Below are 26,072 nucleotides of genomic sequence, written 5' to 3' on the forward strand. Positions count from 1 at the left end.
ACCCCTTACTCCCTGGTGTTTGCAAGCACACAGGGCAGATTTCACAGCCCTAAGATGTGTTGTGACCCTCTGTTTAGAAAGGAAGATTCAGAGTAGGGGTTGGGATAGGTTGTAAGAAAGGTGCCTGGGAAGGATGGCTGTCACCGTGGGGACACTCTGCCTGTGGGTGCAGATGCGGCATCGGCCTGGTCCCTGCACTGTGCAGGGGATGTGGGTGGGCGGTAGTGACAGGGCAAGGCCCAGTCCCGGAGCCCTCCCAGCCTGCCTGGGATGTGGGTAGACTCAGGAATAAACTCACTTGGATCCTGGTTTGGGCTTGAAGCCTTGTAAGTGCCAGAGAGACTGCGAGGCTCTCCTGCGTGTCTGTGGCCTCGCTGACTCTTCCCGGGCTGGCGCACGTGCCTGCTAGTTTGGCAGCCTGGTCACTGTGCGATGATGTGCTGATTTGATTCTTCTTAGCTTTTGCGCGAGCACTTATGGGACTGAGTGCATTAAGAACTTGGTGAATAAAGGATCATGAGCTGCCACGTTGCCCATGCCTCTGACTGAGCTCTCAGCGGCTTCTCAGCCCCCACCGTCTACAAGGGACTCGGGTGTTGAGAAGTTATGGGGTGCCCTCTGCCTGGTGTGGAGGAGGGGACAGAATAAAGGCTTAGTCCTAGCCCTCAAAGCCTGCCTCATTACCACAGTCCAGGGCATGACAGCAGACGTCCACACAAGGGTAACAAGGGAGGGATGCACGGGGGGGAGGCTTCACAGGGTGGGAGACATCACTGTTGCTCTGTGTACCTCGATATCCTACCACAAGCCTTCAGAAAGCAGCCTTGCCCCAGAGGGCCCTTCCACTCGTAGCGCGAACATTCCTTCCTCCAGGTGGCACCAACCCAGAATGTTCCATCCAGAACTTGTCACTGTCCGTAACTGTGTTACCATCTGACCATAAGTCCCTCAAGGGTAGGGACCATGTGGCACATGTAGGTGTTCATTCGTATTTGTGAACGGCAAGAGGGTGTTACCAGACCTCAAAAATTGATAGATGTGCATGCTTTACAGGGTTGGTGACGCTGCCGGACGGTTCAGTGAGAAGTCCTGGGGTAGTGAAGGGCCCTGGGAGGTCGTCTGGTCCTGTCCGCACTCTTCGTTTTGCCTCTGACTGGACCAGATGAAGAGACGGCCTGGTCTGTCACGTGGTGGCTGTGCCAGGCTGAGCACGCCTGGCTGGGAAGAACCCCAGGCAGAGCTGTGAGCCCCACACCCGTGCGCTGGCCCGCACAGAATCGGCCTGCCCTGCAGCTGAAGGAATAGGGATGCCAGGAGAGAGATTATATCCGGGTCATTATCTCCGGGCAGGGCCAGATCTTTGCCACTTCCCTCATGGGAGGGGCAGAAGGAAGGAGGCCTGGTCAGGGAGGCCCGGGGCGGACGGGCCCAAACAAGGCAGCAGAAGCTCGCCTGGCAGAGCCTGTCGCCGTCCGCAGGACTCCTGGACGGTCATCTCTCAGCCCGGTCTTCCCGGCTGATTGAGAGTTTCCTGGAGCCTCCCATGTACTTCATCAGCTTTTGATAAAACATTGACTCTGCCCCGTGGGCCCTGGGGCTTTCCCTCTGCCCAGCTGGCTCTCCCTTGAGCCTGCCTGTCCAGGGTGTTGAGGGAGCAGCTGTGCTTGGGCCCTCAGGGTCACAGGTTAAAGGGCACGAGCAGTCTGAGGGTAAAACTGAGGTTGTCTCTGGCAAGCGGTTGTAGTAGTTTACAGGTCTGGGGTTCCCAACCTGAGCCTTGCCTGCACACTGTAGGTGCAGCAGAGCCTACATGCTATCTTCAGGCTTGAACTGTCTGTGGCCTTCCCTGGAACCCACGGGGCTGGTTGGAAGCTCACACATCACCTGATACCGACCCATTAAGTCTTCTGCAGGAGGTTCTGGAAGGTGGACTCTGCCACCTTTGGCTGCATGATCATAGGTCACTTGCCTTTTCAAACCTCAGTTTCCTCTTCTGTAAAATCGGGACACTACTATACCCAGTTGTCACAGGATTGGGTGAGGTGGCACCTGGAACCATCAGCACGCTGCCTGACAAAGCACAGACTTGTTCCGTTTTGATGCAGCTGCTGCTGAAAACACTCAGAGCTGCCAGGCCTGCGGTCCAGCTGGGCAGGGAGGCTAACATGATCGTGACCCATGAGGGAGAAGCGGGGCATGGGGACAGTGTGGAAGGGCCCTCGTGGCCCCCGGGTGGGTCAGCCAGCAGGAGCCTGTGGCAGGAAACTGGTCTCGCCTGTCTGCAAGTGCCGGCAGTCCAGGCGCTCCTCCCTCTTGGTGGCCCTGCAGGGGCGGCAGACGTCATGGGGGCTCCGTGGGGCAGGGGAGCTGGAATGGGGGCAGGTAGGATGGGGCGTGTTCACAGCACCCGGCTCCTTCTCTTTTCTCTCCCCACCTTTGACACCTAGTTTCCCGCCCACCTTTCTGATGTTATGGCTTGTGCAGCGCGTGTCCCACACCCGTGCTCTGTGTGCACCTTCTTCATTCAGGTCAAGAACATTGTGCTTCCTGTCATCCTTTTCTTTTTCTCTGCTTGGCACTGTTCATAAGGCCTGTTCAGGTTGCTTGTCTGCACCTCGTCCTCCACTACCTTCCTGCAGCCCTGCTGCGTGCCACCCGTGTTCACCCACACGTTCCCGGGGAGGAGACTCCTGCGGGCCTGTGACCCAGGCACATGTTCTGTGGGGCTGTAACTCGGAGCCACACTACTGGGTCATAGGGCAGGTGTGTGCGTGATGAGCTCGTTGCTGCTGGGCTGTCTCCCACCGGTGCATGTGGGAGGGTCTCGCTGGCCAGTCTGTGGGGATGAAGTGCTCCCTGGCCACTCCAGGTCCCTCCCTCCAGGCCCACACTGAGCGCCTGTGCCTGCCCTTCGCCCTTCAGACTTGGGCTTCTCTCTGAAATTGCCTATTCACACCTTCCACCTGACTTGCCTCGGGGCCTGTGTTTTTCATGTTGTGTAGGACGTCCTGGGATCCAGATTTTAGTCCCTTGCCAATTTAGACATAGAGTGGGAGACAGTATTTGTAGTCCACCTGTTGACTTTGTCCAGTGTTGGTTTCTGCGCAGAAATCCTTAAGTTGTGATGTGATAACGTTTCCTTACACACACACAGAGCTCTTGCTTTTGGAATCTTGTAGTTTACAGGTTTGGGGTTCCCAGCATGAGCCTCTCCTGCACAAGGTGGACTCACCAGGGCCTGCATGCTACCTTCAGGCTTGAACTCGGTGGCTTTTGCTTTTGGAATCTTGTTTAAGGAGCCCTGCCCTGCCCTAAGTCACAAAGACGCCTACATTTTCTTCTTGTCCCTTTATGGTCTTACCTTTCACATCTTGTTCAGTGCCTGCCGTGTGGAGCGCGTGTGGAGACCCAGTGGAAGCAGTGGAGAAACAGCAGTGGGCGAGGACAGAGGTGCCCACCGGAGGGTGCAGAGTTGGGAGGCATCTGGGTTGATGGCGTCCTGTGTGCTGCAGACCCTTGTCTGCACGGGGCTGGGGCATGGCAGAGGGGCTGATTCAGGGAGGGCAGGGTGGTCTGGGGAACAGGCCTGAGAGCACCCTCTGGGTGAGGGCTGCCTCCCCCCACTGTGCTGAGCTTCGAGTTGGCAGTGAGACAGCCAGAACCTCAGTGTGGCTCCTGGGGGCGTCCGGAGTCCACTGGAGTTCCCAGTGGGGCTGACCTGAGCTGTGGGCAGGAAGAGGACTTAGAACACACAGGGTAGGAGAGCCTGAGCTTTGGAGCGGCCCTGCCTGGTTCCATTTGGGCCACTGGCTTCACCCTGGGACTTTGGTTGTAATCAGGTGATCTGTGTGTGAGATGGGCCTGATGGTCACCAACCAAAGAGGAGGGTAGGGTTAAAACAGTAGACTGTGCAGTGACCGGTACATGGCACCCTGTAGGTTCCCTGACTGGTGGGCACGCGGTTAACACAGGCGGCTGTAGCGGAGCCTGCACTGGGGCCTGGCCCTGGCAGCGGGGCTGGCAGACGGGACGCTCATGGGGCTCCCTGTCTGCCCCCACTTTTCCTTTCACCCACCTGGGAAGCCCAGAGGCCTTGCTGGCCAGCTCCCAAATCCTTCAGCTTTCTGTTGCCTTAGCCACTGTGTTCCACAGAGAGGACGTGGCTGCCATAAGTAGGCTGTAAAGTCAGGAAGTCAGCACTCTTCAGTGTCCTTGTGGAAGGCAGCTCTGGATCGCTTATACCCCGAGGGCGCGGAGCAGCTGGTGCAAGCTGTTCGAGCAGCCCTTCCCAGCGCCTCTGTAACGGTGAGCCCGCAGGGTGTTAGGCAGAGCCTGCTATCTCTCCTCCTGTGCCCGATGACGCAGGTGGCTCTGCATGGAGATCATAGCAACTCCAGCCCCAGGCCCTTCTTAATCTGGCTGTACATCCACACTTGTCTGACCCTGGATTCTCAGGACTTGGGCAGAGGAAAGCCAAAGGGATGGTCAGAGCCAGACTTACAGAAAGGCAGGTGGGCAGCTGGGGCAGAGCAGGCAGCCAGGGCTCTGGGTGGGTAAGGACTCTGTGGGCAGAAAGGGACAGAGCCCTTAGCTGCCGGGGAGGACAGAGGGCAGGCTGGGCAGAGCTCGGCGGTTGGGAGGAGCTTGGCGGTTGGGAGGAGCTTGGCCCCTGGAGGAGGGAGGCTGGAGAGGCTTCTGGAAGACTCCAGGAAGGAAGTGCTTGGGCCTCCGAGCCCCAGGGAGACAGCCCGCAGGAGGTGTGCCCAAGGGAGCCCTGGGAGCCCACTACCTCTGCGACCCCCTGCGCGCCCCTATGGATGGAGCAGTTCCCTGCTCGCTCCCTCGGGAGCCTCACCCTCTGAACCCCATTGGTCCCAAGGTCTGATCCTCGCGCTCTCTCTGACCCCGCTTCCCACGCCACCCACCGCGCTGGCCTGGCTGAGTCCTCAGCAGATTCTGTCCCCTCATTCTGTGTTCCATGTGCCTTTGCCGCCTGATTGCCAGCGCCCCCATGGCTCCGTGCTGCCCCGCCTTCATGTCACCGACACTGCACACTACGTTCTCTGCCTGCTGTCATTTCCCTCTCCTCACCTCTAATCCCCCCAGCTTCCTGCTGGGCCTCGAAAATTCAGTTTGGGTGTTGCCTCCCCACCCCTGGCCTTCCTCGGCCAGCCAGCCCTGAGGCACGCCGGGTCCAGCTCTGCACCCAGGCACGTGTATGTGGAGCGCCTCTCTTCAGCATCTTGGTGCCTGAGCGGTGAGCCTGAATTTAGAGGAAATTAGCAGCATAGTTTTAAAAAAGCATATTTTCATTTCAAGCCTAGTTTTTAAAATGGGCATTTTGTGAACACATCAATTGATAATAAAGTTTGGAAGAAAGCTTGTTTATTTTTCAATTCCTATATAAAGTTATCTGCCATTTGGCCACCTCAAAATAAACTACTGTTTTAAAAAGCAAGAGAGAAGCTTTTTTATATTACAAAAACAACTTTGTATGCCCTGATTTTAATGTATGATCAATTTGTCATGTGTTTGGAAATTAATTTTTCTTGCATTTTCAAATTATACCTCAATTTTAAAAATGTATAGAACACAGTCTACCACAGGATGTATACAGACAGCAAATAGGAACAAGAAAATATGCTCATTAGACATTATAAAAATGCAAGTTAAAGTCACAATGAGGTATGGCTACATACTAAACAGAGGGGCAAAATAAAATTTCATTTTAAAGCCTGACGATACCAAGTCTAGGTCGGAGCACTCACGCATTGCTTGGGGAGCAGGACGGACAGCCATTCTGGGTAAGCTTACCATTCCTCGGGATGTGCACACTGTAGAGCAGCTCCACTGCCAGGTGTTTACCCAGGAGCAGCAAAGACTTATGTCCACCCAAAGGCCTGTAGGTGAATGTGACAGCTTCTTTACGCCCAATATGTCCTTCACAGGATGACAGGATAAACAAACAGTGGTGTACACAGAACAGCATACTCCTTAGCAACCAAAAGGGATAACTCTGACCCAACAACATGGACCAGTCTCAGAAGCCAGGCTACAGACTGTGTGATTCCGTTTATCCCAGACATCTTGGAAAATGGACAGAGATCAGACCATGGTTGCCAGGGGTAGGTGGGGAGGAGATTGACTGCAGGTGGGCACAAGGGGCCTTTTGAGGAGATGGAAATGCTCTGTACCTGGATGTGGAAATGGGTCTACACGGCACACATTCATCTGAACTCATCTGAGTGCATACCTGTAAAAGTTAATTTGGTTGTACTTAGGTTATATCTCAATTCAGAAAAACAGCCATCAGTGGTCTGCTCTTAGGACCACTGCCAGTGCCTTGCTCAGGGGAGCAGGCAGGCCGCATCACTGCTGCTGGGTGGTTTATGGAGAAGGAAACAGTGGCGCCTGATGAATGCGCTGTGCGTGGACTAAAGTGATTGTCATGAGCCCAGACGTAGCCTTTCCATTGACTAAAGAACAGCAGGGCAGATGTTGCTGGAGCATCTCAGTGTATCTTGTTGTGGGCATTCCTTTCTCCCCTTGGCTTCAGCAGTGGTCACAGTGTCAGCGTTTCAACCTAACACATGAGCTTCTGGAAACATCTTCCTGTATTCCTTGCTGCTTTACAGATTTGAAAAATTGTCATTTAAATATGATCGGATCATTTAAATATGATCGGCAGGTCCGTTTTGTGCCGATGGCTTGTGCCCCATTAAGAACTATTGGTGCCCCATTAAGAAGTATTCTTTTCTTTTCCCTAAATCTTTTTTACAAGGGTTTTGAAAGAGAGGTAGGCAGGTTTCTGGAGAGGTAACATGTTTTGATGTTGACTACCAAGTTGATTACTGAGGTGAAAAACAGCCCCACATCGTGATTTTGTGTCAACTGTCAAGTCTGAATCTAGCTGTGATTTTCTTAGCTCTTCTTGCCACCAGCTCAGCAATAGTGACTTGTGTTTTGTTGGTTGTTGTTTTCATCCTGCTGTAAATTTCAAAATAACAGCAAGGCCCTATTTTAAGGGAAGTGAACAGGTGATGTCATCTCCAACTTGTGAAGTGCTTGCTTTTGCTTTCTTAAAGAGGGGCTGCTGGACGCTCAGGAACAGCTTCTGTGTTTGGTGGGCTGTTGACCCACTCTCCCTGCTGAGCAGTCACAGATGACCAGGCCACATCTGGGCTGGAGGGTCTGTGGCAGGCACAGTGACAGGAGACGGGGGGCCAGAGCTGTTCATGCACCTCAGCAAGCCTGCTGGAAATCTTCCCAGGCCTCAGGAGAAGGCTGCCCAGGCTCCCTGACTTGCCCAGGACTCTGGTTCCCACCTCAGCCTGTCTGAGAGCTGTGGCCTCAGGGACAGCCCTTCCCCCGTTGCCCGTCTCCATGCAGGGCCCATGTGTTCTGTCCCGCAAGGTCTTGCCACCGCTTCCTGCACCCTCCTCTCCACCTGTTAACTCCGCTCAGGGTCAGAAAAGCTCGGGGCATTTGAAGTGTTCATAAATCAGAGCTGAACAGGCTGTGCTCTTGGTCTCTGCAGCCTGCATGGCAGAGAGGACGGTACACTTTCCTGTAGAAGTAGAACTAGTCAACCCTGTTCCCCAGGAGCTTCTGGACTGACTATGAACAGGTGAAATATGGAAGTGATCTCCGGGCAAAGGGACCTTTAGAAACAGTAAAACTAGCAGAAGGCTGACTAAGATTTTTGAAGACAGCAGGAGGAGAGGGTTGACAACATAGACGGTTTTCTGTAGTGTTTCCTGCAGGTGCTCCAAGGTACCAGCTCCACGCTGTCCTTTCAGATCAGTGGCTCACAGAATGAGACGTACCAGACACTTCAGTTTTCACCCTAAATTAGCCACTAATGTTTTCTCAGTTATTCCTTCATTATTTATAATTGAGATGAGCTAGTCTCTCCTTTCGGATGAGAAAAAGTAGTCAAAATTCCCCATGGCCCTTGTCAGAGCAGCTGAGAGTCTGAGCTTGGCTGTCAAGACTGTCCTGCCCGGACCCGTTTGAAAACGTGCGTCCACTGCAGCCCAGCCTCTGCGACTGTGGGGACTCGGGCGGCCGTGTGACTGCTCTGAGCCTCGGCTTCCTCCTTTAAGATGGGGATAATTAGGGGTATGGGTGGGGACTTGATAATATGAGTAAATGTAGTAACCACAGTGTTTTTTCATGTGAAACCTTCATAAGAGTGTATAAAAAAAAAAATTTTTTTTAATGGGGATAATTATTCCAGCTTGTTAGGGCAGCAGCAGTGTTTGGAGGCGTGAAACACCTAGTGTGGCCTGGCACAGAGTAGGTGCTTAGTAAACGGGAAGTGGCATTCCATACAATATTTGAGAAGAATCAATAATCCAGCATGTGGTGACATCAAAGCAGAAGGCCTCGGAAAACATGTTTATAGCAGTGCAGATCTAAAGGCCTTTAGCCAAGTCTACAATGTTAATTATTAGCTTAGTTTAATCTGAGTTACCAAACATTGTTTTTGTTTTTTCAATCTCTCTAGTTAGACATCACTTGCTCTGGGAAACTGTCCCTGGCCCCTCAGTCTGCATAAGATACCTACCTGCTGGTGCCCCCAGCCCCTCAGTTCATGTCCCTCCGCCAACGCTTCCTGCTCTGGCCCGTCCTCCTCCCCGACCCCCGGTCAGGGTGTGGACATTGGCCAGATGGATATTAGGCTCCGGTTCGCTGTTCTGTGTGTTCCCGGAGCTTGTCCCCAACAGTGCAGGGTGCCTCTCAAATGGGACAGCGACAAGCATCTGGGAGCCCTGCTGGCGTGGAGGCTGATGGTCCAGCCGCAGGGATCAGGCTGCCCTGGGTCCCAGCCTCACAGCGTGCTTCTGTCCCCAGGTTGGAAACTACAAGCGGACCGTGAAGCGAATCGATGATGGGCACCGCCTGTGTGGCGACCTCATGAACTGCCTGCACGAGCGGGCGCGCATCGAGAAGGCGTACGCGCAGCAGCTCACTGAGTGGGCCCGGCGCTGGAGGCAGCTTGTGGAGAAAGGTAGGGAGCCACTGGCTCTGGGCAGACCGTTGACCCCCTCTGTGCCAGTTTCCTTTCCTGTAAGGTCAGGCCAAGAGTGTGCCTTGCAGCTCTGGGGGTGGCGGTTCGTTGGGGGGAGCAGGGTAGTGCCATCACCCAGCACCACTGCTGTGGGAGCTTGCCTCCCCATTCTCTGGGACACTGGGACACAGGACCAGTCTCTGTGAGCAGCACCCCAGTCCCCCCTTGCAGCCCTCAAGGCCCATAGGATGCGCTATGCTTGTTGATTTCCCTCAGAACAGCTCCTCGAGGGCCCCAGCTCGAGTAAGCTCCCATCATCAAAGGCGTTGCTGCTCAGCACTATGGTCTCTTAACACTGAGAACTGCTGTTTGTAAGTTTGACCAGGTAGCAAGTCAGGCAAGACTAGGTGGTGACACCCTGCAGGCTTTCTGATTTTGCATTTTAACGGGATTAGCTACAGGTGTTGTGTTCTACAGGTTTTGCCCCCTCCTTTTCGAGCAAAACTGAGAAGATTCTGGAGCTTAGTGACAAATAGATGGTGCTCACGATGCACTTCCCAGCAGTAGAAGGGGAGCTTGATTGATTATGGGGTTTCCTGGGACAGGAGCCGGTTGGTGGGAGTTTCTCAGGGTGTGCCGTGGGACAGACAGACTCTTCCTCCAGGACAGCTGTCGTCAGAGGAGCCAGCTAGGGGACGTCAGGCCGCTGGGTGCTAGACCAGCTGCCTGCCTTTCCCCGGGCGCTGAGAAGGTCGTCTGTGCAGCTGGGCACGGTGCCTTGGTCAGAGTAGGTGCCGGAGAGTGGGGGGCCCTGCGTGGCCGAGGAGTGGCTGGGGATGGGTCTGCGCCTTCAGTAAGCGGGAGCTGCTGCTATTTTATTTCTGCCTCCCCAGACCCAGCTGCCAGCACTGCCCCTTCTGTTTATTCAGAACTGGAGGCTCACTGGGCACTCCGCCCCTCCCCTTGTGGATGCCACCGGGCAGCCCAGAAATGGGAACGTTTTTAGACAAAGGGATTAGAGGTTCAGGGGGCTGACCTCCCACCACATTCACTGCCCCCGTGCCTCTGGGTCATTCCCCAGCCCAAACAGTAATTGCCCCTGTGATGCCTTGAGGGCAGGACCTGGCTTCCCATTTCCATCCCCAGCTTCTGGCATGTCCTCTTTCTCTCCCCCTCACCTGGCTCCACACCACTCTGCACCCTCAATGAAAAGGCCAGATTACAGCTTCCTTACCGAGCACCGTGAACGAGGCGACCCCACTCCTCTACCTGGAGATTCCCATCTGGCCAGAGCAGCCCCTGCCTCCAGCTCTCCTTCCTCCCTGCAGGCACGGCTTCCATTCTGCTGCGGGGCAGCCTCCATCCGACAAGCCATTCTCGGGTTCCCACTTTGAGCTGGGCTCTTCATGCCCCTGAATAAGAGGTCCTGGCCCAGGAGCAGCTGTGGTCCATAAGGGGTGCCCAGCGCAGGGAAAGGAGAGAGGGCCCAGCAGCTGGGAGAGAGGTTTGTTCGCTGCCGGAGGCGCCCCTCTCCTGCCAGCCTTGAGCAATAGCAGACTGCCCGGATGCGGCCGTCTGAGTTCTTACAGACAGAGACGAGAGGGAAACGTGTACAACCCCCTGTCCCCCTGACAAGGCAGAGCAGGTCCAGCCTCAGTTCCCTATTCTTTCTTCATTCCAGGAACTGAAAAAGGAGCAGCTACTGGGAGCAAAATACTTGAAACAAAGGAAACCTCCCCCTGCCAGGCAGCCAGGCTGCTGGCCTACAACCCTGTCCCAGCCCCCAAGCAAGGTTGGCAGAGGAAAGCCCCACCCGAGTAACCCCCCCTCTCTGTGCCAGGGCCGCAGTATGGGACAGTGGAGAAGGCGTGGGTGGCCGTCACGTCCGAGGCGGAGCGGGTGAGCGAGCTGCACCTGGAGGTGAAGGCCTCGCTGATGAACGGGGACTTCGAGAAGATCAAGAACTGGCAGAAGGAGGCCTTCCACAAGCAGATGATGGGAGGCTTCAGGGAGACCAGAGAAGCCGAGGATGGCTTTCGGAAGGCACAGAAGCCCTGGGCCAAGAAGCTGAAAGAGGTGCCTCCCCCTGCCCTCTGTCCTCCTGGGAGTTCCTGGTGGCTGCCTAGGCAGAGGACACTAACCCCTCAGGAGTCTGGCTGGCCTTTACCCCAGTTCAAGACACTTTCTGTGCATTCTTTAAACTTAACCCTTATCAGCCCATTTTACAGTCATGGAAACTAGGATCAGAACCACACACTGGTGGTAGCCCTCAGAACCCAAGCTCTTACCTCTGGCAGAACTTCTCCTGCCCTGGGAACTTCTCTGCTAGAGAGACTTCAAAGTCCGTTGGGCTACTAGAAAGAATTAATTAAAAATTTTTCTTTCTGTTGTATGAGTTTCTCTCTCACATTTGCAACTGAAACTGATGCTCGTTTACTAAAGCAGCATGACGCTGTTGAGTCTTGCCCAGCCATGGCTAACTGGGGGCTGTCATCTGTCCCCCAGCCCTCAGCACATGAGGACCCCCAGCTGCAGCCTACCGCCCCCTTCTTCAGGGTAGGGTGTGCATCCCCCACCCAGCTCTTCTTGGGAGCTGCTGCCTTCCTCCCCTTCGGAAGCGCCTGGAGCAGGCCGTCCTCGGGTTCTAACGACAGGCTTTCCTTCTTGTCTAGCGTTTGTCTCCTTTCCCTTCCTGCTTGTCCCTGGCCCCACCACTAATGATCCTAACCCCTCATGAGGCCACGGCCACAAACACCTCCCTCCTCTCTAGAATGAAATCTGTGATTTGGGGTCAAGGAAGGAAGCTTCTGCTAAATAAATGTACATGCATCTGCATACATAGGACCTCGTGTGTCTGTGTATGTTATATGTTTGTAAAATAGCCATTAAAAAATAGGAAAGTGCGGCCTCTAACCCTCCTCCCAGCGTGACCCCCTTTCACACATCCAGTCCCAGTCACTGTTCAGGTGCCTGGTGTGCTCCCCCAAGATGGCCACACGCACCTCACTTTCCTGCTCCAAGTCCTCCCGGCTGGCTTTCTGCAGCCGCTCTGTGTTCATTCTGACAGCCTGTCGCCACTTCGCTGCCCCCTCTCTTCCTGCTTTATGCTGCTCCTTGGCACAGCACCGTCTCTGTTCCTCGGGACCTTACTTCTCAAAGTTGCTTCTCCCAGCCAGGCTCTCTGCTCCGTGAAGGCCCAGGTCCTTCATGTGGCACTGCGCCTGCTGCCTAGGACAGTGCCTGACCCCAGGCAGGCAGTCTGTCACTATTTGTTGAGTGAAGTCTGTTATGACCGGGGTGATTACACTGAACATACAGCTTTGTGCCTGATCTTTCCTCTCCTGATGGTGCCAGCGTTTCCCATGGTCTGTGAACCTAGCCAGGATTTTAAACTTTCACAAGTGTGATGTTCAGGAATTCATTCTCCCTGTAGGTAGAGGCAGCAAAGAAAGCCTACCACGCAGCCTGCAAAGAGGAGAAGTTGGCGATATCACGAGAAACCAACAGCAAAGCAGACCCATCCCTCAACCCTGAGCAGCTTAAGAAATTACAAGACAAAGTAGAAAAATCCAAGCAAGATGTTCTCAAGGTAATCACGCACTTCTCTTGACATGTTCATGTATTTGGTGCCCGTGAGCCACTGTCATTGCATAGATAGGTGGATACATGGATACGTCAGTAAAACACATGCCTGCCCACAAGGCCCCACGGTAGCATCTTACCTGACTGTAGCTCAGGGTGCCCACCTCAGGCCTGGGGCAGAGCTGGGAAGCCTGGATGCTTCCCATGCTCGAGCAAGGTGGTGGGGTGGGGCTTGCTGCAGGCAGAGAGGCGGGAAGGAGCAGCCTGGGCAGGCCATGGAGGTGGGATGCCAGCAGCAGGGTGCCACCGTGTGGGCTGCGGTGGGGTTTGCTACGAGGACCAAACTGCCAATGGCTGGGAGGCCAGGGGACATCAGGAGCTTGGGGTGCTGCTGACAGAGCCGCTGAAATGGTTCTAGAGCCTGGGGAGGGAAGGCAGAGCATAGAGGACCAGCAGGGTTTAGAAGGATCACTCTGCTTGTGAGTGGGGGGAGGCCCCTTGGAGGGGTGGAGGCCAGGAGAGGGACCTGGAGGGCTGGGCGCCTGGGTCATCCTGGCAGCCTCATCGGTGAAGTCCCCAGGGAGCCGTGGGCAGAGGCTGTGGGAGCTCAGAGGTGGTGGGACAGAGGCTTCCTGCCGAAAAGGGATGGTGAGCTGGCAGCGTAGCATCATGGGTGCCCTTGGGTCTCTTCTGTTGTGTGGGGAGGCTTCTGCCGCAGGGGCTCAGTGAGGTCAGACGGGAAGGCTGTGTTCACCAGGAAGGGCTCCATGGTGGCCTTCTGCTGGACCCCGAGTCACAGGACGGGTAAATACTACGCCGTGTCTTGTTGTTTAAGAGCTCCCAGAAAGTAAGGGCCGATGTGAGCAGGGCCTGGACCTGTGTGCTCATCTCATGGCTGGGCCGCTGCCCCACTGGCCTCCTTGGCTCTGTTCTAGGGGGCAGGAGGCTGGAGGCGTCCGCTGCTCAGGGCCTGCCTGCTGCAGTGTCAAGAGAAAAGATGTGCAGCCTGGATTTGGAGAAGGAAGCAGTGAGGTTGGGCAGGGGTTGCACCCCAGGAACAGGACATGAGGCCCGGAGGGGAAGCAGGAGCCAGGAGTTTAAGCCCCGACCCCTTCAACCTGCCCACCTTTCCGCCCAGATGAGCTCCACTGAGTCTCAGTGAATCAGGTGGTGGCATCTCTGTTTTGTGGCTGAGGAGCTAAGGTCAGAGAGTTCAGCCCCGCGCTGCCGAGTGCCGGGAGCAGGAGGCCCGCAGCCTCTCCCCACTGCTGCTCCAACTGGCCTGGGAGGGCGGTCGTGCCGACAGAGGAGTTTATTGTGCAGAGCAGGCATCAGAATCCCCTGGGGAGGAGCCCTCTGCTCCCCACACCTGTCTCTGGAACCGGGGCTGGGGCCAGGACTCTGCGCTCCTGCCAAACGAGGAGGGCACCTGAGCTGGGGAGATGAGCACCGGGCTGGAGGCTCCAGTGGCTGCCTGTATCAGGTGCCCAGGGAATCGGGTGCCCAGGAAGGAGCCTGGAGGGGAGACGAGGCCCCTCCACACCCAGGGATATGGGTGAGAGACAGAGAGATGGATGCATGACTCTCATGTTTTATAATCACCAGGAACAGACTCCACCAAATTGCTGCTTTAGCAGAACAGAACCAGGGCCACAGGTCGGACTTACGGCACCCATCAGGGTGACCTGGGTGCTATGTAGATGGTTCCCTCCCGTTCCCTCCCTGCCTCTGTGGTCTAGCCAGTGACCCTGGGGCACTTAAGTCCTTGCAGGCTAAGAACTGAACCTGCCTCCGTGAAGCAGTTTCTAACAACCAATGCTGCCTGGCTGCACAGTACCCCAGGACAGTGGTCCTACCAACTGTCAAAACCATGTGGCCCCAGATGGTTGGCTTGGCACCAGTGTGGGAGGGGGCGAGGAAGATTGGGTTACTGACCTTCAGGTTCACTCCTGCTGGGTGAATGTGCCGACTTTAGCCAAGGCTCTTAGGAAAGTCACACTGTCTGTAGACACCTTTGAGATTGGCTGTGGGCTGGAGGACAAGGGGACGAGGACGTTCTTGAATGCCTGCTTCGTGTAGCTTGGTGCCCATTGCGGGTCACCTCGTCCAGTATCAGAACACTGAAGCAGGGAGTACAGGAAAACCTCAGAGAGACTGTAGGTTTGGTTTCAGGCTGCTGCAATAAAGCACATACCACAGTGAAACAAATCAAATGAATTTTTTGGCTTTCCAGTGATGTAAAAGTTATGTTTACGCTATACTCTATTAAGTGTGCAATAGCATTATGTCTAAAAAACAGCATGCTTACTGTAAAAAACTTTATTCTGAAAAATGCTAACCATCATCTGAGCTTTCAGTGAGTCATAATCATTGGCCACAGATCACCAAAACAAATATAATATGAAAAAGTTTGAAATATTCTAAGAATTACTAAAATGTGACACAGAATGACCAAATGCTATTGGAAAAATGACACTGATGGACTTCCTCCACGCAGGGTTGCCACAAACCCCCAATTTGTAAAAAACGCAGTATCTGCATACCTGAAACTGATAAAATAGGGTGTATCAACCATACTTCAGCTTAGAAAAAAGCAGTATTTTCAAAGCACAATAAAGTAAAGGCAGTAAACCAAGGTGTGCCTGCTTTCTGGGAAGGAAAGTAAGATGCCAGGGAAACGAGTGGCACAGGTTTGGCCCAGGCCCATCTGGCGCTCAGAGCCCCGCGGCCTTGCCCACAAGCAGCTGCCGAACCACTGCTGCTGGGGGCAGGATCGGAGGCTCTCCAGTGACCCAGCGCAGCTCTTCCCCGTGAGGGAGAGGACACGACGCATGCCAGCCCCGGGGGACCGCCCTTCCCCAGCATCTGCCTGAGAGGCCTGGCAGGTGCTAGGGGTGGGACTTGCAGTTCAGAAGTGGAGGGGCTGAGACTTGAGCTTAGAGTCTGTCGGGCTCCAGAGCTTGTGCTCTTTGGGTTTTGGAATCCAGGGAAGCCTGAGGAGCCTTCTCCAAGGATGTCATTGGTGTGGAGATGGCATCTGAGATGAGCCAGGACACCTGGGGGTGTGGGCTGAGAGGGGCTTGTTTCCTGAGTCTCTTCATAGGATGGGGTGGAAGCGCCCTTTAGGAGCAGAGGGCGGGTGTGAGTCCTCCATGCTGGACCCTGAGGGCTGCAAAGGACACAGATTGGGGCACTCCCTTGGGTGCGGGGCCATAGTTGCAGGTCCTCTCTCTGTGCTTGTTCCTCGTACGGTCGCCCCTAGGGGCTGGTTTAATCCTGTCACCTGAGAAGTCAGTCTAGATGCCCAGGAATTCAGAAGTGGTGGGCAGAGGCAAGGGCTGGGTGAGGACCAGGGCACGCAGAGCCCAGCTCACTTGCTCAGCAGGCGTGGAAGTGATCTTTGTCTCACGGTGCCTGGCTTTTCTTATAGACCAAAGAGAAGTATGAGAAGGCCCTGAAGGAACTGGAGCAGGGCACCCCCCAGTACATTGAGAACATGGAGCAGGTGTTTGAGCAGTGCCAGCAGTTTGAGGAGAAGCGCCTGCGCTTCTTCCGGGAAGTCCTGCTGGAGGTCCAGAAGCACCTAGACCTGTCAAATGTGTCCAGGTAAGTGTCCAGGTGGCCAAACAGCACCCCACAGTGGCGTCGGCGGGACATTGCTTTTGAATACAGCTCGTTGCTGCTCTGCAGATCTGGGGGGCAATGTTCGCACCTTGGGTGTTGGGCTGTCCTGCTGGGGTCGGCCCTCTGCTGCGCCTGTCAGCTGTGGGTTGCTGCTCTGCCTGCCAGTGTACGGTCTTCTGGGCCTGAGCACGGCCTGGACCTGCTCCAGTTAGCACATTTGAAATCAACTTGGGAGCATTTCCCTGTGTGTCCTGGGCCGGCATGACCTGTCCCCAGAATAGTCTTCCTTTGAGGTTCTCCGTGAGGTCCTTTCCTTTCCAAAGCAGCTGGCCTCCAGCCCCACCCCTGACTTCTCAGTGGTTCAGAGCCCTCCGGCTGCACAGGCCCTCAGGGACCCCGCTCTGAATCATGTCATAGGTGCTGGGATATTTCTTCTGCAGCCCGATGACACCTTCATCAGGTTGAGGTCTGGGGGACCCTGAATGTAGACTTCTGTCGTCCTCATGGCAGAATCATTCAGAAACAACCCACAGTCTTGTTAAAAGGAAATTAAATGCCCTTTGTTCCCTTTTGTCTAAAAACATGGACAGCAACAATTACTGCACAGCTACCCAGCTACCATCTGATTACTGTCCATGACAGTCCACGCAGGAGCCGGCATCATTCCCCGTCCCACTGGTGAGGCAGTGAGACGACTTGGCCGAGGCTGCCCAGCTGGGGCAGGGCTGGGGCCACGTAGACTCCGGGGGGCCTCCGCGGTGCACGCCTTGTTCTCGGCTGGCAGGCCTTCCTCGCTCTGTCCTCCCAGCCTCCCTGGGGAGCAGATGGGTGGGAGCGTCCTGGGGCTGCTGCACCAAAGTACCACAAACCGGGGGGCTTACAGCCACAGACATTGATTCTCCCGCCGTTCTGAGGCCACAGTCTGAACCGAAGGGGTCAGCAGGGCCCGTTACCCTCGGGCGGCTCTGCGGAGGGTCCTCCCTGGCCCCTTCCGGCTCCTGGTGTTTGCTGTCCGTCCCTGCCTTGCTTTGGCTTGTAGACACAACCCTCCTCCCGTGGCTGTCTTGTCCCTCTGTGTCTTCACGTCCCCTTCCTTCTGGGTGTGTCTTTGTGAACACATTTCCCCTTTGTTGTGAAAAGGTGCCCATAGATCAGCGCCCATCTTAATGCCTCATTTTAACTTGTTTACCTCTGTGAAGACCCTATTTCCAAATAAGGTCACATTCTAAGGTACTGGGGTTAGGACTCCACATCTTTTTTGGGGGACACAATTCAACCTGTAACAGGTGGCAGGCATTATGTGCACTCAACATAGGAGGAAACTGAGGCCCCTATGGGGTGAATGATTTGCTGACCCCCAGATTAGAGGTGAAAACACCAGGACCTGCAGTGACCGAGGCCCTGTCCTTCACGGTCAGCTTCCCAGGAAGGTGGGCTGGCATAAGCTGCCGAGCAGAAGGCATGCCCGGCCCCAGGTGGCAGGTGGGTTCAGCAGCTGCCGCAGCACCGGGCAGTCTTCACTTACTGCCTTTGCACATCAGAGTGGAGACTACCCAGCCTCTTCGAGAAGATGAGGGGGAGCTTCCCTGACACCCAGTTCTGGGCCTGATTAAATGGGGCCGCAGAGATCGGGGCTCTGTGTCCAGATGCTGGCATTGTCTGCATCGTCTGACACAGGGCACAATTAAGGTATTGCCCCTGGTTTGATTTAGAGCTGATTTGTCAGAAGCTGACATACAGCTTCCACAGCCTGTTGTTATTTGACCCCTTCTGTGCTCATCAAGGCCAGAGGCCCCTCCAGCCGCGCTAGGGTGGGGCACCCTGATCTCACTATGACGCCACTTTGGTGGACCTGCTGCGGCTGGGCCCTGGGATGGGATGGTGACCGTCTCCACCTTTCAAAAGAGTCATGCTCCTCCTCTTCCTGATTTAGCTACAAAAACATTTACCACGACCTGGAGCAGAGCATCAGAGCTGCTGATGCGATGGAGGACCTGAGGTGGTTCAAAATCAACCACGGGCCGGACATGTCCATGAACTGGCCGCAGTTTGAGGTAAGAGGAGGGGCGCCGCGGCCCTCTCAGCCTGGCAGGGGCCCGGGCCCGCAGCTTCGAGACATACGCCATCTCTCTTGTTCCCACTCTGTTGGCCTTTGCCCTGTTTATGAGGCAGCCTTTCAGCATAGCTACTCTAGAACCACGCTGATGCTTAGAGTCCGGGGGGTGAGGGTGGGGGGCTCAGGCATTATTACTGGAGGGCCTTCTGGGTCTCTAGTGAAGGTGCGATTATGTTCTTTTGTGTTGAAAACGTTGACAGTCACTTGTTGACCATTGCCTCTGCCTTCTTCCTGGTGAGTCCCGGGAGCTGCAGGGCACATGGGCACCCTGGTCCCTGCCCCACCTGCAGGATGGCTGGGACAGAAGTGGCCGCACTGGCCTGGCAGGCCAAGGGCACCAGCTCAGCAACCCCCAGTCCCGGACGGGAGGGGAGAGCAGTCAGGCCACACTGTGTAGCTCTTCTTACCCTTCCCACGAGGGGACTTGTCCTTATTTCAGACAGTAAGTTCAGCCAGTTTTGGTTCAGGACTAACTTTCTTCTTTTCCAGTTGCCATGGGCCTGAGCCTCCCAGTGTCTTTACATACAAGGTGCCAGGGCCTGGGTCCCGGGCCTCTTCCAAGCCTAGAGCTGGGTCACCAGCCCCCCAGCCTCTGGTGGAAGCGGACAAGGAGGCCGCAAGTCCTGCCACCACCACCCCACCCAGGTCTATGAGCAAGGGTTCTCCCTGCCTCGTGGAAGGGCTGCCAGCCCCAGGGAGGCCACCAGAGGCCACCACCTCTGCCTTGGGCAAGGGCTGAGGGCTTCCCTGGTCTCAGTAGTGTCCAGAGCCCATGCTCTGCCCAGATCCAGCCTCACCATGTACCAGCTGTGGGATGCTGTACAAGCCATTTGCCCTTTTTGTGACTCGGTGTCCCCACGTGTAAAATGGAGACGGCCGCAGCCCCCATCTCCTCGGTGGCTGGGGGTTCAGTGGCCTGGTCCACGCTGGCATTGGCCCTGATGCCACACAGAAGCCTGCAGTTTCATCAACGCCCATGTGTATGCCTCTTCTCTGGAGTTTCTCAAGAAGGCTTCTCCCAGTGGCCATGTGGGCCTCCGGCTGAGCAAGCCTCCTGCACGTCTTTGGGGCTTGTCCCCACAGAGGGCCAGGAGCTGGCTATGTCCCTCCCACTGAGGCACGGAGCCCTGGGGCCTTTCTCAGGAGAAGTAGCCTAGAGGAGAAGGTGCACAGCCCAGCCTTTCCTCTGCTGGAGATGGCACAATGGGGAGACGAGAGCTGGTGATGTGGCCTGTGCACACAACTGGGGTTTCATGGGAGAGGGGGCCTCACTACCTCCTGGAGGGACTCAGGAACCTGTGTGAAAGGCTCCGTCCACTGCCCATCCTTAGGGCTATCCTCAATTCCCAGAGGGCCAAATGGTCTGGGAAGAAACCCTTGGCAGGTTCTCACTGGGGTGGGTGACCCAGCCAGAGCCCACAGTGGCCTTTCTCTGTGGACCCTGCATGTGGCGGGTGCTTGTGGTTCTGACCGGCTCATGCTGGGCTTTCTCTAATGAAATTATTTTTTTATTTTCCATGCCACAAGGATGAAGTAAGTTCCTATTTTATGGCTACCTTATTGAACTCCAAACCTCCCACAGTGTGTGTCCTGCCCATGTGGGTCTGTGTGTGGGGTCCACGGCCTGGTTCTGGCAACGCATGCTGGTTCAGCCCATGTCGTCCCCGTTAATGGCTGGCCTTTCCTTTCAAAGTCGGCCTGGCATTGATCACATTGGCCCTTGGAAGCCACCTAGACAGGGCATACTTATATTCAGAAGGTCACTGTGGGGACTCTAAAGTTCCAGTTGAGTTCTCAGTCAGCTTATTTCAGTCAAGAAAGTCATAAACAGTTGACCTGGGTCTGGAGTCCGGCCAGGGCTGCCGTCAGCTCTGTGTGGGCAAGTTGCTTGCTTTCTGGGCTTCGGTTTCCTCATCTGACCAATTGGCAGGTTAGTATTTCTAAGATGACTTCTAACCTTGAAACTCCAACAGTGTCTGTGAGTCAAGCTGTGAACTCAGTCACGCCAAGTGCCGATCCAGCGAGAGCTGTTTGATCATGGGCCGAGTCAGGGACGTGTCGCGGCTTCTCTGAACAGTCAAGTCAGAGCCCCCTTCTTCTGTCCCGGCTCCCGGAGCTTTTCAGTGCAGTTGAGAAAAGCCTGTTCACATGCTGGGCCTGAGATGGGTGGAGGCTGAGTGTCATGTGGCAGGGGAGGCTGGGGCCTCCCTGGGACTGGGGTGCAGGACACCTGGGTGTTGGCCCTGGCTGTCTCGCCATCCACCTGTCGCTGGGTAGTCAAATCTCCTCCAGAGGCCAGGCCGCCACAGGCTGGAGCTGGGCCTGGTGCCGGCCTCCAGGCCCCCTGAGGAGTCCTCCCCTTGAGGAGCGAAGAGGGGTCAGGAGGTGGGGGTCAGGAGCCTGCGGGGGCAGTGAGGCCAAGTGCTGCTGAGGGATTTGGCAGGCCACTGGCTCAAGGACCCGTGCCTGAGACAGGGATGGCCTCAAACCAGTTGTCCCATCTCTCTCTCGGTACCTGTTGCCCAGGAGTGGTCTGCAGACCTCAATCGGACTCTCAGCCGGAGAGAGAAGAAGAAGACCAGTGATGGCGTCACCCTGACGGGCATCAACCAAACAGGCGACCAGCCTCTGCAGAACAAGCCCAGCAGGTGGGCGCCGGGCAGCCTCAATGCCCTGAGGAAGGTTCCCTGGGTCCTCCACACGGGCCAGGACGCCGGCAGCATGGACGCCGGGCAGATTCCCCAGTGGGGCCTTACAGAGAACTCCCTGCACACTTGAGCTGTGCTGGGCAGCCGCCAAGGACAGCTCTGGGGAGGGTTATCAGTGCACCTGGTGACGGCCGTGCAGAAAGATCCAGAGAGGGAGCCTTTGCCACAAACATGCTTCAAGCCCAAAATGAGAAAGGCTGATGTCAGGAGCCGATTGTCATGGGTCCCCTTGGGTGGCGTCCTCCAGGCAGGTTCAGGTAGTATCCTGGCTGCAGGTACCTGGGCTGGGCGTGAGCTTGGGGTTGGAGCAGGAAAGCATTGTCAGGTGTCCCCTTTTTCAAATCACCTCTTTGCTGAGAACAGGTTGGTTATTTCTGACCTCATTGTTTGCTAACACTGAGTTTGCAAAAAAAAGAGGTGGCACTGAGGTCATTAGAAGCCCCTGGAAAGTCTGTGCCAGGTGAGGCTGGCCCCCAGGCCTTGGAGTCCCTGCAGACAGGTCTTGCTATCCTCTGCAGAGCTGGCAGCAGGCTGCCCCTCCTGGAAACCATGCTTACCCAGAGGCCTCCATGCGCACCAAGAGATAATACGTCTCATGACTGCGGCTTCCTGGGAGGGTCAGCACAGGTTCCGGGGGCCCTTCGTAGCCCCAGGCGCTGAAGGCCCCCCCGGGCTCCCTAGGCAGAAGGAGCGTCATCACTCAGCTGCTGTGCCACCGTCCGGGAAGGTGGAGTTGGTCAAGTGGCTAGAGCAGTAAGTGCCATCCCAGATACCAGGCCAGCACCTGCGTGACGGGGGGCAGAGGTGGGGAGGTGAGATACACCCCCAGAGGGACATCTAGGCTGGCCAGGGATGCTGCACAAGTTCAGCACCAACCCCGTCTCAGCAAGTCGGCTGGAGAAAGGCACCAAGGAGTGAGGAGGACCTGGTGGTCTTGGACATGCAGCGCGGACGTAGGCAGTGGGCAGGCTTGAGTCCAGTGACCCTCTCCAGGCCTGAAGCCAGTGAGGCAGTTGCTGGCTACTTGGGGTCATTGTGGTGGCATTTGAGGCAGTTCCTTGCCTCCCCAGCTCTGCCTGAGCTGCCCATCCAGCACTTTGAGTGCAACTCCCTGCAACCCTGGGCTTGGAGGCCGAAGGTGGTGCTGGTCCCAGGAGCCTTGCGCTGAGACTCGGTGCTCAGGTCCGTCAGCTCAGAGTCCCCAGGCGGGGGTGCCCTGACTCTGGGGGCCTGTCTTATTTCTTTCCCATTTCATGTGCTTCACACCTGCCGCCACTGCCTCCCATCACCCAGGCTGTCGGCCCTCAGGCCAGGCTTGTCTCACATTCTCTCTGACCCCTCTGGGGCTGTCACACAGTAGGCAGTTAGTATAGTTATAAAGAGCTTCTCTCTCTGGAGCACAGAAGGGGTCCTTCTTCTTCCTAGAAGGGACTGTGTAGCAGGTTTGATGCCAGTTTTGGAAGCTTCAGCCCCAGAAAAAGCAGGAAGGAGTCCACTAGACCCTTTTGTAGTCAGGGCGCACTGTGCAGGGGGTCTGGGAAGCTCCAGGAGCCTCCCCGGCTGTCACCCTCCCCAGGCTGAGCCCCACAGGCTGGCCCACCTGCCTCACAGCAGTGGGAACCAGGGCCAGATCAGGGACACCGTGAGACATGCCCCAAGCCCGGAAACCACTGGTGCTCCGTCATAGCCTGTCCCCACCCAGGGCCATGTGCAGGGTAGGCTGCCTCCGGATGCCAAAGAGGGAAAAGAAAAATCTTGTTCTCGTTTGGATGCTTTAAATGTATTTAACAGCCAAAGAATCACCAAATGTTTTACTAAAACAGTCTTCCTGCTCAAACAACATATTCCTCCTATCCGATGGGGAGCTGATTTGTACCCCCAGAGCCTGGCCCTGCAATCCTGCATCTGGGAGCACCCAGGACTAGGGGGAGCTGAGCTGGGGTCCCCTGAAAGCTCTCTCTCTCCCCTTAGCGACCTTAGTGTCCCAAGCAACCCTGCACGGTCAGCGCAGTCCCTGCCCAGCTACAACCCCTTCGAGGATGAGGACGACACAGGGAGCACCGTCAGTGAGAAGGAGGACACTAAGGCCAAAAAGTTGGTGAACAAACGCTTCCCTCTGGTTCCCACCTCGCTCGCTCTGTCTCCCTCTGTCCAGGGTCTCGCTCCTCTGCGCTCAAAGCAATGCATGAGGTCTGCAGGAGGAGGCCCGGCTGCCAGCTGGGGGACACTCCCTGGCTCCTCAATTTCTCTGGGAGGGGGCACCAGTTAACATTTTGTGGTTGCTTTTCTCTCTGTCTTCCCTTAACCCTCGTTGAGGCCCCGGCTCACCATTATAGGAAGATAGGCGTGCCGGGCGGCCCGGCCTGCCTCTTCGGGGCGCTGGTGTGGGCCCCTGACCGCAGCGTGATGCTGAGGGCGGATGCTTCTGCAGAGGCGGCCCCCGCCCAGTCCTCGGGCTCCAGGCAGGGCCTCTTGCCTCCGCTGGCCCCGTGCTCAGGCCCTTGTCCCCCGTTTCTTGCAGCGTGAGCAGCTGCGAGAAGACCCAGAGCTACCCCACTGACTGGTCTGACGACGAGCCCAGCAACCCATTCTCCTCCACGGACGCCAATGGGGACTCCAACCCGTTTGATGAGGACGCCGCCTCCGGGGTGGAAGTGCGGGTCCGGGCCCTTTATGACTACGAGGGGCAGGAGCAGGACGAGCTGAGCTTCAAGGCTGGTAGGTGGGCTCCCCGGCGGAGCCCTGTCTTCTTGGGCCTTGTAGAATTCCTGTTAGTTTCATCTGTGGGTCTCCCCATCCCCATTTCAAAAGTAGCAGATGCCCAATGTCAGTGAGGTGCCCTTGCAGGGCTGAGCCTGGGCACAGCAGGGCCCTGGAGCAGGAGGTGCTGATCACCCACTCCCCCAAACGCTCTCTGGAAGCAGCCAGCCTAGCCAGTCCCCACGGACCTCAAGGAAACCCTCCCAGAGGCCCCAGCTGGCAGAGCTGCTGTGCCCAGACCCCAGAGTGGTGCTTGGCGTGCCCCTGGGCCCACAGAGCCTTGCTGCAGGGCAGCATCTTTCAAACTTGCTCCCATAGCCATGCTGTGTACAAACCTACCATCATCCCACCTTCCTTTCCAGTAGCTAAAACCTGGGTTTTACAGAATAATCTGGATCCTGACGATGTGAGCTCTGTGTGAGGAGATTTTCTATCCTATGTCTTTCTTTTTCTTTATACGGTCATTGTAATTCACCCAAATGGGTTGCGACCCTCAGTCTGTAAACCACCATCCGAGAGCCTAAGAAGGTTTGGGCGGCCTCATGCCCATGGAGAACCAAGTTCCCCCCTCTGCCTGGCTCCCTCCTCAGGGCCACCCCAGACCCAGCACCTAGCCCTCCAGGGGAGGCTGGGCCAGGACTCAACCAGCACAGGCTGAAGTGTGCCCCTCCGCTCAGGTGGCACCTCTGCGCCCAGCTGGTGCTAGGGTGGCACTGTGTCCCAAGCCTCCCCTCCTAATGCATCCGCGGGCCTCCTGCCCTCCACACTCAGCCGGCCAGCCCGCTGTCCCCAGCACCCCGGCCAGGTGTAGGAGGCGCTTATGTGCCCTCCAGTTTCCTGATATCTTTGGTTGGGATTGCTTCCCCCTTACTTTGTTGATTTATTTATTTTTTATTTCTAATTCTTTCTCAACCTTATGTGTTGGACTTGTCAGCAATTTTATAGATTTAAAATATTTCCTTCTGCTCAGAGTAAGTTGTCAAAAGCAAACATTGAAATGAATGTTTCTAATCACCGATTCGCATGTTAACACCGTGAGAGCTGTCCTCCTTTCGTCTGTTTGTGGTGTTCTTTTTCTTTTTTACAACGTGACATCAGTTTGCAGCCAGGGCCGCACTCTGGCCTCGCACGCTGTGTCTGCTCTTCACTCCCTGGGTCTTGGGTGCCACAGAGGCTTTTCTGGTGCACTTTCCCCACATGGAGGCACCATCGAGCCAGTATCCTGCCATGGCATGGGAGCCGCAGCATGGGAGGGCAGGCCGAGAGAGGCCAGCTGTCAAAGCGTTGGCCCTGCCCGCCGGGGGCATGAAGGGGTGGGAGAAAATGGAGGTTTACTGTTGGTAGCACCCACCCTGTAGCCCCCACATCCATTTTGGTGTCGCTAAGTCGGATTTGCACAAGAACCCGTGCTGGCAGAAGTGGCCCGGGGCCCATTGGGGCACACCAGCAGGGAAAGCACCGTCTCTCACATGGGAGCATCAGCAGCCCAGGCTCACCCGGCACTCACCACATGTGGGCCCGTCCCAGAGTCCTTTCACCACGTACTGCCCACAGCAGTTGGCCACCCCCCACCACATGCGGAGGCCAGGCCCCAGGGTAGGGCAGTTGGCGGCTCACCAAGCCTGGGAGCAGGGCTCTGGAATTTGGACCCAGCAGCCCTGATACTGGCCTACAGGCACCTTGATCAATACTGCTGCAGAGCAGAGTTAGGGAATTGTTGCTGAACAAGGCATCATTGTCTGGGGAAAATTGTAACTCAGCCTGGAAAAGGGACCAGGAAAAATACCAACAGGAAGTGCAAGCTGCAGACTGAACAAAAGACAAAGCAGTGCCTGGGGCTCCTGTCTTCCCCCGCGGCCCCACTCCTAAGAAGGTCTGGGCTGGCAGCTTCCCCAGCCCGCTCTGCAAGGTGCCCAGCAGCCAGAGCACCAGGCGGCCCCCTCGCCCACGTCCGGCTCTGGGTGCCTGTCGGCCCTGAGCAGGAAAACCCCAGACCTGGACCTTCCCCCGCCAGGGCCCTGCGCATGCCTTTGGCCTTTGTCCTCTGGACTGTCCGTCTCTCCTCAGCATATCTCCTCTGCCACCTGGGGCCTGGCCCAGAGCAGGGGTGCCTTCATGTTTGAACAAGACAAATCAAACCGCACTAACACAGGGCTGTGGGGAGATCCAGACCATGCCCTGAGCTGGGTGCTGGGGATAGAATGGGTCCCCACCCCTCCCACCACCTGGAGTGTGGACACAGATTAGATGAAGACCCTGAGACCGTGGC

General features: G+C 56.2%; 1 protein-coding gene across 5 annotated transcripts in view; it reads left to right on the plus strand.

Moving 5' to 3' along the window:
- Window positions 1-26,072, plus strand: part of PACSIN2 (protein kinase C and casein kinase substrate in neurons 2) — a 122,933-nt gene that overhangs the window by 94,674 nt on the left and 2,187 nt on the right. For 4 of the 5 annotated variants that reach the window (XM_036931326.2, XM_057486307.1, XM_057486309.1 and 1 more), the window contains 8 exons: window positions 8,857-9,013; window positions 10,854-11,089; window positions 12,447-12,602; window positions 16,026-16,201; window positions 18,153-18,273; window positions 20,862-20,983; window positions 23,015-23,137; window positions 23,565-23,761. In XM_036931326.2, coding sequence (XP_036787221.2) covers window positions 8,857-9,013; window positions 10,854-11,089; window positions 12,447-12,602; window positions 16,026-16,201; window positions 18,153-18,273; window positions 20,862-20,983; window positions 23,015-23,137; window positions 23,565-23,761 — 1,288 coding nt within the window. The remainder of the gene's footprint in view (window positions 1-8,856; window positions 9,014-10,853; window positions 11,090-12,446; window positions 12,603-16,025; window positions 16,202-18,152; window positions 18,274-20,861; window positions 20,984-23,014; window positions 23,138-23,564; window positions 23,762-26,072) is intronic. The other variant, XM_036931328.2, reaches the window with a different exon arrangement.

Source organism: Manis pentadactyla, chromosome 10, assembly GCF_030020395.1.
Source record: "Manis pentadactyla isolate mManPen7 chromosome 10, mManPen7.hap1, whole genome shotgun sequence".
Classification (NCBI taxonomy): Eukaryota; Metazoa; Chordata; class Mammalia; order Pholidota; family Manidae; genus Manis; species Manis pentadactyla.